The sequence below is a fragment of the Microchirus variegatus genome (assembly GCF_963457635.1).
Source record: "Microchirus variegatus genome assembly, chromosome: 2".
NCBI classification, from domain to species: Eukaryota; Metazoa; Chordata; class Actinopteri; order Pleuronectiformes; family Soleidae; genus Microchirus; species Microchirus variegatus.
The window spans coordinates 6,401,946-6,417,262 of NC_139803.1; the positions used below are offsets into that span (position 1 = coordinate 6,401,946).

At 42.7% G+C, this 15,317-nt stretch overlaps 2 protein-coding genes across 2 annotated transcripts; both read right to left on the bottom strand.

Annotated features, from left to right (window-relative positions):
* Positions 1–3,081: 3,081 nt before the first annotated feature.
* Positions 3,082–10,561, bottom strand: ddx46 (DEAD (Asp-Glu-Ala-Asp) box polypeptide 46). Its single transcript, XM_083885816.1, has 23 exons — positions 10,445–10,561; positions 10,078–10,248; positions 9,440–9,565; positions 9,247–9,334; positions 8,998–9,166; positions 8,664–8,905; positions 8,463–8,573; positions 8,159–8,324; positions 7,914–8,034; positions 7,649–7,824; positions 7,430–7,551; positions 7,171–7,249; positions 6,099–6,181; positions 5,847–6,011; positions 5,567–5,729; positions 5,293–5,486; positions 5,018–5,155; positions 4,660–4,809; positions 4,340–4,573; positions 4,042–4,260; positions 3,693–3,837; positions 3,460–3,533; positions 3,082–3,342 (listed from the first exon to the last, which is right to left on the bottom strand). The coding sequence occupies exons 1-23, from the start codon at positions 10,459–10,461 to the stop codon at positions 3,295–3,297; spliced, it is 3,201 nt and encodes a 1,066-aa protein (XP_083741942.1). The 5' UTR covers positions 10,462–10,561; the 3' UTR covers positions 3,082–3,294.
* A 1,608-nt stretch (positions 10,562–12,169) lies between these two features.
* camlg (calcium modulating ligand) lies at positions 12,170–14,435 on the bottom strand (the record flags this gene model as incomplete). Its single annotated transcript, XM_083885807.1, has 4 exons — positions 12,170–12,361; positions 12,557–12,622; positions 12,758–13,218; positions 14,285–14,435. 4 exons carry the CDS (start codon positions 14,433–14,435, stop codon positions 12,170–12,172), a joined length of 870 nt encoding a protein of 289 aa, XP_083741933.1.
* Between the last annotated feature and the right edge of the window lie 882 nt (positions 14,436–15,317).

Below are 15,317 nucleotides of genomic sequence, written 5' to 3' on the forward strand. Positions count from 1 at the left end.
CGTCTGCTGCGGAGTTGAAAATCAGCTGTGTGACAAAGATAAAATGACATTTTTACACACTTAAAGGTCCAGTTTATAAGATATGACAAGGTTTATAGACAGAAATGTAATATACAAGCTATAAGTAATAGAGTATAATCTCTTTAAAGGCTTTAACATGGAGGACAGTGATGTTATTTATGGTTATTTATCGATTAAACTGCAAGTTTTTGATACACAGCACATTTTAATGCAAATATTTCTTATTTCCACATAAATGACGTCAATCCTACACCTTATAATCACTTTATAACTTTAATTTAAAGTATTATAATCTGCTTTCTGACCGTTAGACAGAACTTGCACACTGGACCTTTACTGAGTCCCGTCTCAGGTCAAAGGTCAAAGGTCAAAGTCATCACTTTGTTCTCTGTGGCTTTTACTTTCCTTTTAGAAGTGTTTATAAACCTCTATGATATTTTATATTTTCCTGTTGCCCTTTGTATATAAATAATACATTTTTTATGTGATTCTTTTATTCCATATATGATAATGTGCAACAATAAATCCCCCCCCCCTGCTTGTTTTGGTTTATCCCTACCATCATCCCTACTGTTCTGTTGTTTTCTTTTGTATTTTGAATAAACAACTTTTGCAAAATAACACATTATCGTATTGTAATGCAGACATTTGGCCTCACAGGTGATCAAAAATGTGTTTTAATAGCTTATTAACGAATCTACAGAGCATTAGTGAGTGATATTTTCATATATACGAACCATTAATAGCTATTACTTTAAGTTATTACCCTTTTAGAGGCTATAAACATTTGAACAAAGCACAGTAGTGAGAGTCTGCTGCTGCTGCTGCTGTCTTCTCCTGAGGACAGAGGAGACAAGGAGGTGTGGACCTGACACACACACACACACACACACACACACACACTGTCTGTAGTAATCCTCATTCACAAACAAACACACACACACACACACACACACACACAGGATGCGGATTGTGTGTATTTGTTGAGTGCACAACACACAAAAACACCTTGTCACTTTGCTCTTGTGTAACCCTCAACAACAACACGAGCCTCTCCTTTTTTTTTGGCCTGAATAACGGTTTTAGAGGCAAAAAAAAATTGAGATTAAAAGAGCGGATTATAATCTGAATGAAGAGCAGAATAAACACACACACACGCACACACACAGCCAGCAGCGTTACTGTACCTCGATTGTTCGCAGATGAGAGAAGAAGCGGAAAGGGTTAAAGAGAAAAATGATCTTTCATCCCTCAGAGCGCGAGACCATCCATGTTCCCAAATATGTCCTCGCGACAGGACATCGGTGTGTTGGCGCGGGGACAGACGGACGCACGGACACACGGACGCGCGTGGACGGTTCACGAGACGCTTTCCTTCTCCTCAGTTCGACGGCTTTTTCATTTCCCTGCTCCAGAGGTTTGGATTAGAAACGCAGCCATTTTCCATTAAAAATTAATAAGACAGGGAGCGCAGTCTGCGCATGCGCAGAGCCGCCCCCCTTTAAAAACCTGTTCGACATCCGATCACTGATTTCACTCTTTAATAAGCACAATGTGAACGTGAACCATTGTGTGTGTGCGTGTGTGTGTTTGTCCCTTTAATGAGTCTTAAAGGGCTAGTGCAGGTTTTCAGAGGTACTCATTTATATGGGGCACATATTTTATTTAGAGTTTTTTTTCCATTCTGACTCAATTATATTCTTATTTCATATATTTTGGGTCACTGAACATAAAACTTTTAATTCTATCACTAATTATGTCTATTAATGTACACATTTTAAAATAATATTAGTTTCATATAAAGAATTCTGTCATGTTAATGTAGACTCTTAGAAATAAGTGTTCCAAAAGGGTCCTTCTACAAGGGCTGAGGTTCTACCAAGGGTTCTTGATAAGAAAAGGTTCCAGTAAGAACCATTTTGATCCAGAGAACCCTTTAAACTAGGTAGAACTTTTATTTTTTTTAAAAGGCTCTACCTGGAGCCTTTTATTTCTAAGAGTGTTTCATACACTTGTTATAAATGTTATAAATAAACATTCGGGGAACATTCTGGAGAATGATCTCGAAAGGATGTAGAAAAACAACCTTCTGGGAACCTTTAGGCAATGTTCTTTACAGGTTATGGGCAAGTCACGTTCTGGGAACCTTTAGGAAACGTTCTCTAAAGGTTGTGGACAAGTCACGTTCTGGGAAACCAAATGTGCAACCAAAAGCTAACATTACCACAGGCGAACCTTCAGGGAACGTTCCCAGAACATTCTGGGAACCAAAACTTGTTAGCTGGGAAAGGGTTTGTTCTCATGACACATTGCACAGTTACGATTCAATTCTCACACCGATGTAAATGTTCAAATGTTTTGTGCTTCTAGAAGTATATTGATGTTCAATTTGACCCAAAAAATCACAGGTGTACACAGTCACACAACAGCTGAGTTACAGTCAGAGTTGTCGCCGCCCTCACACAATGATAAAATATGAAAAAGTTTATGTGTTACTAACAGTTATACAGTTTTAGACACATACTGTCTGTTTAAAGAGGTTGACAGGAGAACTAAGACCTGATTAAAGCATGGTTTTGTCAACAGTGACACAAATGTCTCCTCGGACAGCATAGGTGGACACTCTTGACTTGTGCTTGTACACCGGGAGAAGAGGACAGTAGCTGTGTGCACACACACACCATCAACCTGAACCGTTCCCATTAAACCAGTTTCACTGCTGAGCAAACAGACCTCTGGTTAATAAACAAACAACACACTTTTTGAATAATAAACAACATTCACATTCAACATCATCGTTTTTTTATTTCGAGGGAAAGTAAAAAAAAAAAAAAAGACATCTTTAATCTGAGGGTTTCATTATAAAGACAATGGCTGGTTTGTGGCTTTTAACATACAACAGACAGTACTGTGTTAAAGTCTATCAGGTTGCTCTTACTTATTAGCAGGCTGTCAATGGGTATTAACGCATGATTAAAGCCTGATTTTGAGAAGACTTTTACACAGTACTGACATTTGACCCCTCCCACCCCCCCAAAAAACATCTCAACACCAGTGAAAATATGTCTATTTAAAGACATGTTGTATTTAGCTTGTGTGACGGTTTGATCATTTTGGTATTTTGTCAAACGTAATGAGAAAAACTAGAAAAGGAGACTCAACATGGGCACCCATTATTAAAAATATAGACCAAAATATTCTTAAACCAGTACAGATTGAACAGACAAGAAGATGAGAAATGGGAACTCCTCCAGTGAGCCTTGGTCTCTTCCTCTACAGCACTTTGTACCGACCTTTGCTCGTTGGCTGGTAGGAATTTTGCTAAAAGGGGGAAAAAAAGAAAAGTAAATCAGACACATTTTCTTGACACTTATTGAGGAAACAACCTTGAGAATATTCACCACTGGTTACTGATTTTAAGAAACAGGAGATACTTACTAATCTGATAAGTTCTTCCTTGATTAACCTCGTAATCTCCGTTTTGGCTTTCTGCACGGCCAGTTCGTTAGCGCCTGGAAAACAAAACACAACACAGTTCTATCAAACACAAGAAAACCGGTGCATTCACATTCAGAGTAATCAATAAACGGCCGTCAAAAGGACGAGTGGGAGCCGCATTTAGAACGTGTGAAAGCGTCTCATGAGACGTGATTCGATGCTGCGACACATACTCTCGATTGCCAGGTAGATCTTGCGTTCTCCTTCCTTTGGCTCCTTGCCTGGAGGGAAGTAGGTTCCTCTGATGGTGATTGCAGCCTCAGAGTATTCACCGATCCTCTGCAGAGCTTCTTTAGACGTAACCTTCCATCTGGCCGTCTGGGGAAGAAAAGAAACACTACTTTTAAAGAAGGAAACTGATGGAAAAAAGGACGATAGCTGTCTTTATAATGTAAAAATATCATGTGCAGGTCTGAACTACAGTCACACAGTGGAATGAAATCATGGCAATTAAAAAAACCAGAAGATCAAACTGTAATCTACTGAATATTTAAGCAGTGCTCGAGGCTGTGAGTCGCTGACCTGAGGGAAGTCGTTGATCTCCAGCTCCTCCTCGTATCTCCTGACAGTCTCTGCCTGCTCCGCCGCCTGACGCTCCTCCTCCAGCTTCTCCACGGGGGTGTAGTTCAGCTTGGCGTTGATCTTCTCAGCCAGCTGCTCCGCGATGGTTTTGGCAGACACCGAGGGCGTCATGATGGTGCCGCCGCGCAGGACGGCGTTCGTGGCCTGCTGCATCACGTCCTGTGTATGACGTGGGAAAAACACAAAAGGTCATTTTGAGAATTCAGTGCCCTCCTGCACTATTAAGTTCTTTGCATACCTGAGCTTCTGCTCCCAGATTTTTCTGAGCGTTGATCTTCAGCGCCAGCCTCTTGGCCATCTCCAGTTTCTGGATGTTTCCTGCAGACGTGGGTCCCAGACCTGGCAGTCCTCCTCCTGAGGTTGCTGATGTGGAGGTGGCAACAGAGCCTGCAGGCCCGGTGGCCGCTCCAGGAGCAGACAGATCCTTCACCCTCTTCTTGGAGTTGAACATGCTCTCGATTTGCTCTTCAATCTGTGGAAAGGAGGGGGAAGAGATTAATGATTACTTAATTTGAAAAGTAGGAAGAAGGGACACTAAAAAAAGAGAAAGTTACTCACATCCAGAGCACCGTCCTCATCATCAGAGTCCTGCAGCCCGAGAGCAGCTTTCTGCAGCTTCTTCCTCTCATTGGCCAGAGCATGTTCTGTCTCATCAAACTTGAAGCCTTTCCCTGAGAAGCCGCTGCTGCTTTTAATGACCTTACCCTCCTGCATGGATGAAAAGAGGGAAATCAGTGTTATCTCCACACAAATGAAGTAGCAATACTAAATAAATGAAGACTGAACTAGAATTAGCACCTCAAGGTTGTTTGCCTTTGGCAACCACAACCAAACTGTGCCTTTTTCTGTTCCCGAGTTATTTTTAAAACAACGATTAGAAAAGTGTTTTTTGGACACCTCAGTCATTTCATCTTACCGCCTTCTGTTGGTCTTTGAATGTGGCCCAAAGTTGCTCCAGCTCTGGCGGCACAGGAGAACCCGACAGCTCCAAGGCTTTGATGATGTCACCGGCATAGCGGACCTGGTCGTCTGTGATGAAGGTGTAGGCGTATCCCTGAGAGTCCGAGACACCATAGTTATACAACTATGTATATATGTATATATATATACACATTTTTTATATATATATATATATATATATATATATATATATATATATATAACCATTGAGCTGCCATTAAAGTGACTGACCTTATTCCCCGCTCGGCCCGTGCGCCCGGCTCTGTGGACGTAGTCCTCGTAGTGGTTGGGACAGTTGTAGTTGACCACAAGGATCAGCTGCTTGACGTCCAGGCCTCGAGCAGCGACGGAGGTGGCCACCATCAGACGACACGCTCCATTCTTAAAGTCGTTGATGATGCTGTCTCTGTCGTACTGGTCAATTCCTAAGCACAGGTATACAGGTATATAAATCTGCTTCTTTAAAGCCTGGAGGATGCCCACGTGTCGCTCAATCGTGCCTTACCTCCATGGAGGGACATGCACGGGTACGAGGCTTTCATCAGGTCTTTGAGCAGAGCGTCTGCATGCTCCTGTTTGTCCACGAAGATAATAACCGAACCCTTCTCCTGGTAGTGACCCAGAATCTCCAGGAGCTTCAGGAACTTCTTGTCCTCCTCAATCACCAGCTACAAACACATAAGGAAAAGAAGGTTGTTGACAGTAGAGGCACTTGTAGAGTCTGTTTAGGCACTGAGCAAATAACCAAAAGTTATCGATTGTGAGATAAAATGTAGATGATTTACCACATGCTGTTCCACATCGGAGCACACGACACTGCGTCCGCCCACCTGCACCTCGAGAGGTTTAGCCAGGATCCTGCGAGCCAGGGCCTCCATGGCTCTGGGGAAGGTCGCTGAAAACATGACCGTCTGGCGGTCAGGACGTATGTTATCCACGATACGCATCACCTGATAGAGAACAAAGACAGGGTAAATATTTCATATGAACCTGTGGACACTGAGCGTGGTAAGTGAATAAATGATGGCAAAACTCACCTGCGGCTCAAAGCCCATGTCAAACATTCTGTCTGCTTCATCCAGCACCACATAAGTCACTCTGCGCAGGTTGGTGACTCGACCTATAAACCAAGAGAAGACCGGCATGAGGAAAAACATCAGGAAAAATCCATCTTCACACACACATCCTGCCTTCTTCAAAACACATTAAACTAAACATAAAGAAAATGACACTAGTCTAGTTTCCAGTGGTCAGGATTTTTGTTTCATTTGTATTTGAATGCATTTATTTATTCCGTCTTTACTCTGCTCTTGCGTACCATCTCATGGGCATGAGGGACCTGTAAAAGTCAGAAAACAGCCTCAAGATACAAAACATGACGCTCCCATCAAGCATTACTTGACCACGCGCCTTTTCACCTACAAGGGAAACATATTACAGATTACCGCGCATGTGTGGAAACAACAAATAACCACCTTGTTCTTTAACAACAACCCAAAACAGATGATTATAATGCAATAGTATTTCCTTCTAAAACATTAAAACATTTCCATGTGAACGCTCAGTGTTTTTACAGGGCTCTGTGATATCAGTCATTCTCAGATACAAGGGTGTGGAGAATTGTGTACTTGGTCTATCAAGGAGCTTATGTGCACCTTTTATCTCCTCTAAAGGAGTTTTAACACATTATATAGGTATATATACATTTAAAATGTATGTAAACAACACAACCACAGAACCCTGGATGAGCATTCAAACTAAGACCATAAAATAGATTCTGACTAATCTATTTTCATATTATAATATTGAACATTATCTTGTCGTCTTTGCCTTGCAGACTGAGGAACCGTGGAGGCAGCACCAGGTTCACCTACCTGCACTTGCCCTGCTCTTCAGGAAACACATCAGTGTCTTGTAGATGTGACTGATTCCAGAGGTGGTCAGATAATGTTCAGAGTTTAGTAAGTGGCTTATGGACTTGGTTCATTATATACTTCACCATCATTAATTAATTCCATGCAGGCTAATGACTGGAAAGCTCAGCTACAGAGGTCTTAACATAAATCTCCATGCCATCAGAATGAAGCGTTTTGCTGCGTATAAACTCACCACTGTTGGCCCCCAGCATGTCAATCATTCTCCCCGGTGTGCACACAATGATCTCTGCTCCTCTCTTCAGCTCAGCAATCTGCAAGTGAATTACATCAACATAACTTTAAGAACTGTCTGTGAAGATTTATTATCACTTTTTGACAAACATTATGGGTGTATTGCAGAATCTATGTAATTACATCGGTGACATTGTGCATTATTCTGGAGTGTTTACTACTTCTACTTCGTTTGAAATGAATGAGAAAGTAAACTGTACCTGTTCGCTGATACCAGTGCCGCCATAAACACACACCACCCTAAGTCCCAGCGGCTTGGAGAACTTCTTACACTCCTTGGTGATCTGCAGAGCCAGCTCTCTGGTCGGAGTCATGATGACAGCTGCGGGAGGGAGAGGAAAAGGACTTCATATTAGGAAGGGTCTGGGATTATTCACAGCCAGGAGTTATTATCAGTTATAAAATCATCTCTTTCTTACTGATGGGTCCCTCGGCTTCTTCCAGGGGCCTCTGGTCCATGATGTGTCTGAACATGGGCAACAGGAAGGCTATGGTTTTTCCGCTGCCAGTCTTGGCGATGCCGATGAGGTCTCTGCCGGACATGATGGCAGGAATGGCCTGGGCCTGGATCGGAGTGGGCTTCTCATAGCTGTGCCTGGGTACAATTATTGTACACAATAGTGTTATTGTTTGGTCACAATGGATCACATTCTTCTCCAAAGGGCCACAATAAGTCAGACTTACTTCTTCATGGCATTGAGGATCTTCATGGAGACCCCACACTGCACCCAGGTTTTGATTGGTTTGGGGCAGCCCTTGCCTTTGACTGTAATGCCTTCCAGGTCCAACCTGTATGCGTTCACATCTACATAGATGAAAAACAAACAAAAAACAGACAGATGTATAAGTCCACATGCTGTGTCATATTACAAAAGTGTCATGGGTGGCATTAGAGTTAATTGTCTGTTCACAATTTTCCATTTACTGACCTTCCTGAGTCATCCTCATCAGCTCAGGCACCTCCACGTAGAAGTTCTTGCGGTACGACTCGTACTGGATCTTCCCGTGATCGACAGGCTCCAGTACTTTCCTCTGTTTGGTCTGGAAACCTGTCAGAGCAGTTTGCAGATCAACCTCCTCCTCCTCGGACGAGTACTGTCAAAACACATCGGGAGAATCTATTAGTGAATGAATAAATAACTGACACGCAGCAAAAACAAAAAGTAAACTCAGTACTCGGTTCAATCACCTGAATGTGTGACCTTGTCAACTTTAACACAAGGACAAACTCACCTCCATGGCGTCCTGGTCGTTCTCCATCAGCTCACCCTTCTTCTTGTGAGTGTGGGGTCCTTTCTTTGTTTTAACAACAGTCACCACTTTGGTTACGGTCATGGCTCCTTTCTGTTAAAAGAATAAAAAAGAAAATAAAAATGAATCGTAATGTATTTGTCTCAAAGGTAAACCGATGCTGGATTTGTCTCTTCCACTCACTTTATCGTTTCCTTTCATTCCTCCCATGTTGAACTTCTTCACCTCCTGCTTCACCTCCTCCATGTAAGCGTCCAGAGGATCGACGTCGTCCTCCTCTGCCTCCAGTACCTCTGGAGTCTCCATCTCCTTCTCCCCCTCCTCTTTCATCTCCTCTTTTATCTCACTTTCCTTCCCCTCCTCTTTCCCTTCCAAATCTTCGTCATCGTCTGCCTCCATCGGTGCTGAACCATCATCGTCATCGTCTGAATTGGAGAGTCAATGAAGAGTCATTCACAATTAGATACAGCGTCATAAAACAAATAAGGTTACACAAAATGTTGCTGTGCTTTCTCACCATCATCATCCTCCAAGCTCCATTTCTTGCCCTGCTTCATCTCCTCCAGCTCCTTCTTGATCTCGCCTATGTTTTCGATGGCCTTCTTCCTCTGCTCCTCCCTCCACTTCTCAACTCGCTCCTTCCTCTTCCTCATCTCCTCCTCCAGTTTGTTCTGGTCAAAGTCTTGCTGCGAGAGACAAAGAAAGACACACGTTAATGTGTGGTGATGTTTTGGTGGTTGGTAAGAACTTAATCAAAAGCACTTACATCCTCAAGCTTCTCCTCCTCTTTCTCTTCTTTAACCTTCTTCTTGTCAGATAAAGGATCAATGTTGTCTTTTTCTTTGCTCCTTGACCTGTATGGAACATGCCAAATAATGAGAAAGGTGAACATAACCCTTATCACTGTTAACTTTCCCAGAACATGTAAAGAATGTTCATATATCTGAATGAAGCTTTACGTTTCATCTGTTTTTCTGCTCTTGCTGGGGCTGTTGGATCGAGACCTACGGGTTCTGCTCCTGCTCCTTGACCTCCGTCTGTCTCTGCTTCTGGACGACCTCCTCCTGTCTCTGCTCCTGGACCGCCTGGATAACATCAGGCATAACATTTACACATTTTCCAACCTAAAATCTTCACAAGCCAAAGACCGATGGCCATATATTAAAGTAGAAAACAAAGGTTTCTGAGGGTTAGAAACACACTGGAGCCAAAGTATAAAATCTAAAATAATTTTCTTTCTACAAAGAAACAAAAGCTGAACTTTTGAGCCAGAGCTCAATCAATCACAATGCATCTCACTAACCAGCTACATTACCAACAGCTACAACACTACATTTTACAATTTGCAATAGAACTTTCAAAGTCATGCTTCAGCTCAATAATTTTATAGATTAAACACAAGAGTAACACAAGCAACACCAAATCATACTGTACCATGTTAACTACTACTATTCACTACTTCTAACATTTAAGTATTGCATTTTAGTACCACGTTATTATCGCCAAATTGTCATATCTCTTGTGAATGTTAGTATAAATTAAACGGCAAAAGATGCCACGACATGGAACATACGCCTCTCTGACATGTTGCACCCACCTTGCTCGTTTTCTGTCCCGGGAGCGGGACTTGCGGCGGTCCCGGCTCCGTGACCTCTCTCTCCGGCTTCTGTCTCGGTCCCGGTCGTCTTTCTTGGAGCGCTTGTCCGGGGAGCGACTCTTCGATCGGCTACCTGACCGTCCCCGAGACGTGGAGCGCTTCCTGTAGTGTCTAAAGACACCGGGCAGAACAAGCACTAAGTTTTACAGCACATATTCCACGGCTCTGTGAGATTACGCTGGCTAATGCGCACCGATTTGGACGCAACAGCTAGCATGCTAATGTTAGCCAACGTGATTTAAAACAGCTACATTTCACACAGCAACAGACGCAAATCTATTAAACGGACCCGGTGACACTAACTTACCTCGATTCACGTCCCATATTTCTTCAACAAAGTCTGGACTTCACAAAAAGTGGAAATTAGTTCACAGTCTGTTTTTGCGAGTGTGGTGCGTTGTGGTTGTTTGTATCTTTGAACCTGCACGGAAGGAAAACTGCGACAGTTCAAGGCGCTTATCATCGTAGTGCGCCCCTTGTGGTGGGAGGTTAGAGCACAACAGTATACTCTACCATAAGGCAGTGTGCTTCCCAAAATAAAGCGATCTAATTCACAATATAAGTCACGATTGGAGCTAATGAATATTAGCAATATCATAAAATTACAATTTTAAATTATTATTGATTAGATTATTATTATTATTATTATATATCCAGCCATCCCCATACCTCATGACACAGGTAGCATGTATTTGTGGTAAACACTGTCCAAGTATTGATTCATATGTATTTTTTATTTAACGCAGAAACCATTTACATTATGTCAACACTTAATTTGCTCCTTAACATCAAATATGCAAGAGCCATGAGCCATGGAAAACAGTTATGATGTAAACACTGTCAAAAACAATCAAGTAGGTCAGACCGTTTGTATGATGCTGTAAAAGCTACACCAAAAAAATATTTCACATGAAAATAACATCATATTAATAAATTAATTTGGATGACATTAGAACTATGTCAGAAGGAAACTAACAGCTAAGTAGTACACAGAGAGTATAGTCTATAACGTTTGTATGAACAAGGCCCGAAGAAAGCAAAGCAGGACACATCACTGTTTTTACGAAGCACACGCACAGTAAGTGTATTACGTCCCATCTGGCACAGCAGTGACAGCACTCTTCTGTAAAACCTCCAAACATCCCCCATATGTCCCATGTCATAACCCAGATACAGCGGTCATGTCGTTGACTGTGTATTTCATTTCAAGGTGAAGGCGTTGCAGTTGTTGTGGGAATTCTGCAACAGCATATACATGAGATTCATATCCACCAATTAAAGGACAGTTCAAGTTCCCGAGGCACCAATTAAAATCATCAGGAGCAAACTGACTGACATATGTTCCAGAGAAGAGAGAAATGATTTTTATCAGAATCCTGAGAGTGAAACCAAAAATTCAGAGTCTTAGGAATAATCTCATATGACACTTTAAATGCTCTAATAAATAAACAAACCACCAGTCATCAACCGTCAGTCATAATATCAAGAACATGAAAAGGTTGAGGTCAATTCATTTGAATGCGAGTCATTATGAGAACCAGACTGTGTCAAAACACCAGGAACCCAGTATATTTGAACACAAATAGGTCTGTGAAATTACAATTAACAAACTCCTCCTTGAATAAAGAAAAAAGCATTTATAGTGTTGTTTGCGGAAAGAAAAATAATACGTTGCAGAATTAGTGGTCCACAATTTCTCAGCTCGGTGACTTATAGTGTATCAACTGTACTGATGTTCACTGTTTTTGGTATAACATGTTGCAGTTTCTTAAAATAAATAAGCGCCTTTACATTCTCCAGGCACACAAACACAACGCTGTTCCCGCACAGAGCAAAAACTAACTGTAACAAACACAGGACCTCTCTGGTCACGTTAGCTGAGACCGATCGTATTTGATTTAGCAGATTCTCGACAATCATTAGGAGGTGTAAATGAGCATGCTTTGTTGCTATTGCAGACAGGAGGAGGAGGAGGAGGAGGAGGAGGGTGAACATGAAGAAGCGCTGGGTTACTGAGGTCCCTCCTGCTCCGTCAGGGAGTCTCTGAGCCGACGAAGAGCAGGATCTCGTTGGAGAGGATGAAAGTGAAGAAGTAGGCGCAGAGGTCGGCGAAGACGTCGCCCATTCTCCTGTAGGTGTCCATGGAGCGGTTAATGACCTCGGCAGGGATGCCAGACAGCAGCAGGGCGGCAGTGAGCACAGTGGTCTGAGATTTCTTCTCCACCTGCAACAATACAAGGATTTTAAACTGATATTAATTGTGTCAGGGCGGCCATTTAAGAGCCTGGCTATGTCTGAAGTTCACAAAATAAAACTACTGAAGCTCTGCAGTCATAACATTGATCATTACTTTTATTTTAGTCATGATTTTACAGAAGAAATTGCATCCAAATTATACAAACACCAAGTGCAAACTCACCTTTGGAAAGTACTTGGACAATCCCATGTAGGCCAGTTCAAGGGTCAGAAAGGGAGCAAATATAGACTGGATTGAAATGAAACAAGATTCAAAATCATTGATACCAACACAGAATACAAGTATTCATTTTTCTGCCACTAAACCTTGTCAAGTGGTCACTATGTGTGGGTCCCTCAGTTATCACAGTAACAGCAGACTCACCAGATACTTGCAAACAAAAACCCTGACGAAAACAGCGAGGAGGATGCTGCCGACGACCCTGAAAACTCTGAACGGGTCAAACTCCTCCGCCTCACACTCTCCGTCCTGTGGCTGCTTCTCATTTGCCAGCTGACCCCGCAGCTTCATGGCATCGTCGAAGCGTGACAGGTACTTCTGGAGGCCTCGGCGCGGTGAGCCGCTGACGTCGTCCGACGCCCGCTCCCCCCTGGGCCGTTGCCGGACTCCTCCTCCGTCGTCGTCCAGGGAGCCTGCGGGGGAGTCGCTGCAGCCCGGCAGGGGCGAGCCCCGTCTCTCTGGGGTGGCGCTGTGGGAGCGACTGCCAAACACCGACGCCTCGGGCAGGAAAGGAGACGGTCTGGGTGAAGATGACGACGAGGACCACTGCTCTGTGCGGTCCAGATCGAGGTGGAAGCGGGGTTCTGCGGGACGCCGAGACGCACCTGTTAAAGAAGTAGAACAACATCAGTCATCAACATCATTTACTCGTCAACAAATGTTGATAAGGCTGATTTTTGCTGTTGTTACTTTTCCTTTAGGGATGGGAATCGCCATGATATTATCAAAAACCGTAAATCGAGTATTTACAAAAAGCATACATTGCATATACTCACAAAACAGCTCCAGTGAGAACTTGGCCCCATTTAGTGAACTAAAGTTGTTCAATGTTTATTTGTAACGTTAGTTAAAGGCGCCGTATGTCAGAATGTGGCCAAAAACAGTAACTACACTCAAATTCAAAATACCGAGGTTTTTCAGGTCTCGTTTTCTCCGCCATCGTAGCACAGGCGTAACTGGCAACCCGTGGTTGCTAGGCAGCTCAGACTCTACTGACTGCAATGATTAGCAGACAGCGGTAGGTGGCGCCACATGCCAAAACATGATTTCAAAACACAAACATGATTTGCGATCTGCAAAATATATTTTTTAATGCGAATATTTTGGCTGTACTGTTGTTGGTGAGTTAAGTATGTTATATGAATATTATTCCTGCATCTCTGTGACATATTAGGAGGATTTTATGGCCAGTTGCTTTAGATTTTTTACATAATGCATCTTTAAAAAATATATGCTAAATAAATCAATACTTGGTGTCTTAAAGTGATATAAGATTGCCACTAAACTATCCGATATTTCACTGTATATGCTGCATCCTTCAACTGAAAATTGGCTGTCAAGCAATACTATCAGACCTTGATGAGAGTATACACTTTCTGAGTGCTTTTCTCTCTGACTGAATACATTAAACAAACTAGGAAAGTGCTAATTTATGGTCATTAGCTAAAGTACTGGTTACCACTTAACTGTCTCAAATGATACAGATCTACAGATGACTAACAAGATAGTGCTGAACATGAATATGAAAGTATAGCATCGTTTGAACGCTGCTTGAAGACAAAACTAAGGTGTTGTCTGCAGGAGAAGCTAAAAGCTAAAGCGGCCGAGTGGGTGAGGGAGGAGACACTGTCGACAGATGCGACACTGCCGTGAGTCGTCGTCCTTTCATACCGTTGTTTTCGGGCTCGTTTTTGGCGTAACCCACGATCCTCTTCATCCTGTCCTCGGAATTCATGAGCAGCTTCCTCCTGCGGATCTCCGCTCTCCTCTGCGCCGCGGACAGAGCTCCGGTGTTCTCCTCGGCGGACTCCACGGTCTCCATGTTGGTCAAAACACACACGAACACGAACACAATTCAAGGTGCGCACACAAACACACCACGATTCAACGGCCTGGTGCGGTAAACACAAAGGCTACGCTGACACCGAACATAGCGGTGTGTGTGTGTGTGTGCAATGGGATGACGACAGCTAGCGCGCGGTCGCACGGAGATGACGTCAGCTAAGAGCATGACAACGAGATTTGATTATGGATATACATAAAAATTGGATACAGCACCGCTGAAACTGATAAAAACGTCAAATAAAACATGACGATAGCAACAACAACAACTGACTGACACACAATGACTGAAACTGGTTGTTGTGGTTCTGTTCATGTTGTTGCGTTTTTCCATTGTGTGTTGGTGATCTGCACTTCAGGGCCACCGTAGTAGAGCACCGCGTTGCATTCTGGGACGTGGCGGTCATGTTGATGGCTTCGCGAATGTAAACAAACAGCAAGTCGAAGGAGGAGAAGAAGCAGAGTTGGGTGAAAGAAAAAAGAATCCCAAAAAGGATGTGGAATTTACCGGGATATGTTAAATAGGGAAGCCAGGGACCGGAATATGGACAAAATCGGCAATCTCTGAGCTTATTTGCTGCCACTAAACACAAGATGCCGCCGCACTGCAGCTCTCAAGAGTTATGGCTGTCAAATCTCCTAACACTGTAACAGTCCCACAAGTACTACATATACATAATACATATATTATATATTGTATAGATACTTGTTTTTGTCCACAAACCAAAATGATTCAGTTTTAATGATTTCTTTGTTTATAGAGCAACGAAACCAAAAAATATTCACATTTAAGAAACTAAAATAATCAGAAATCTTGTTTTAATCATGAAAAACCGATTAAACCGATGATCAAAATAGGTGA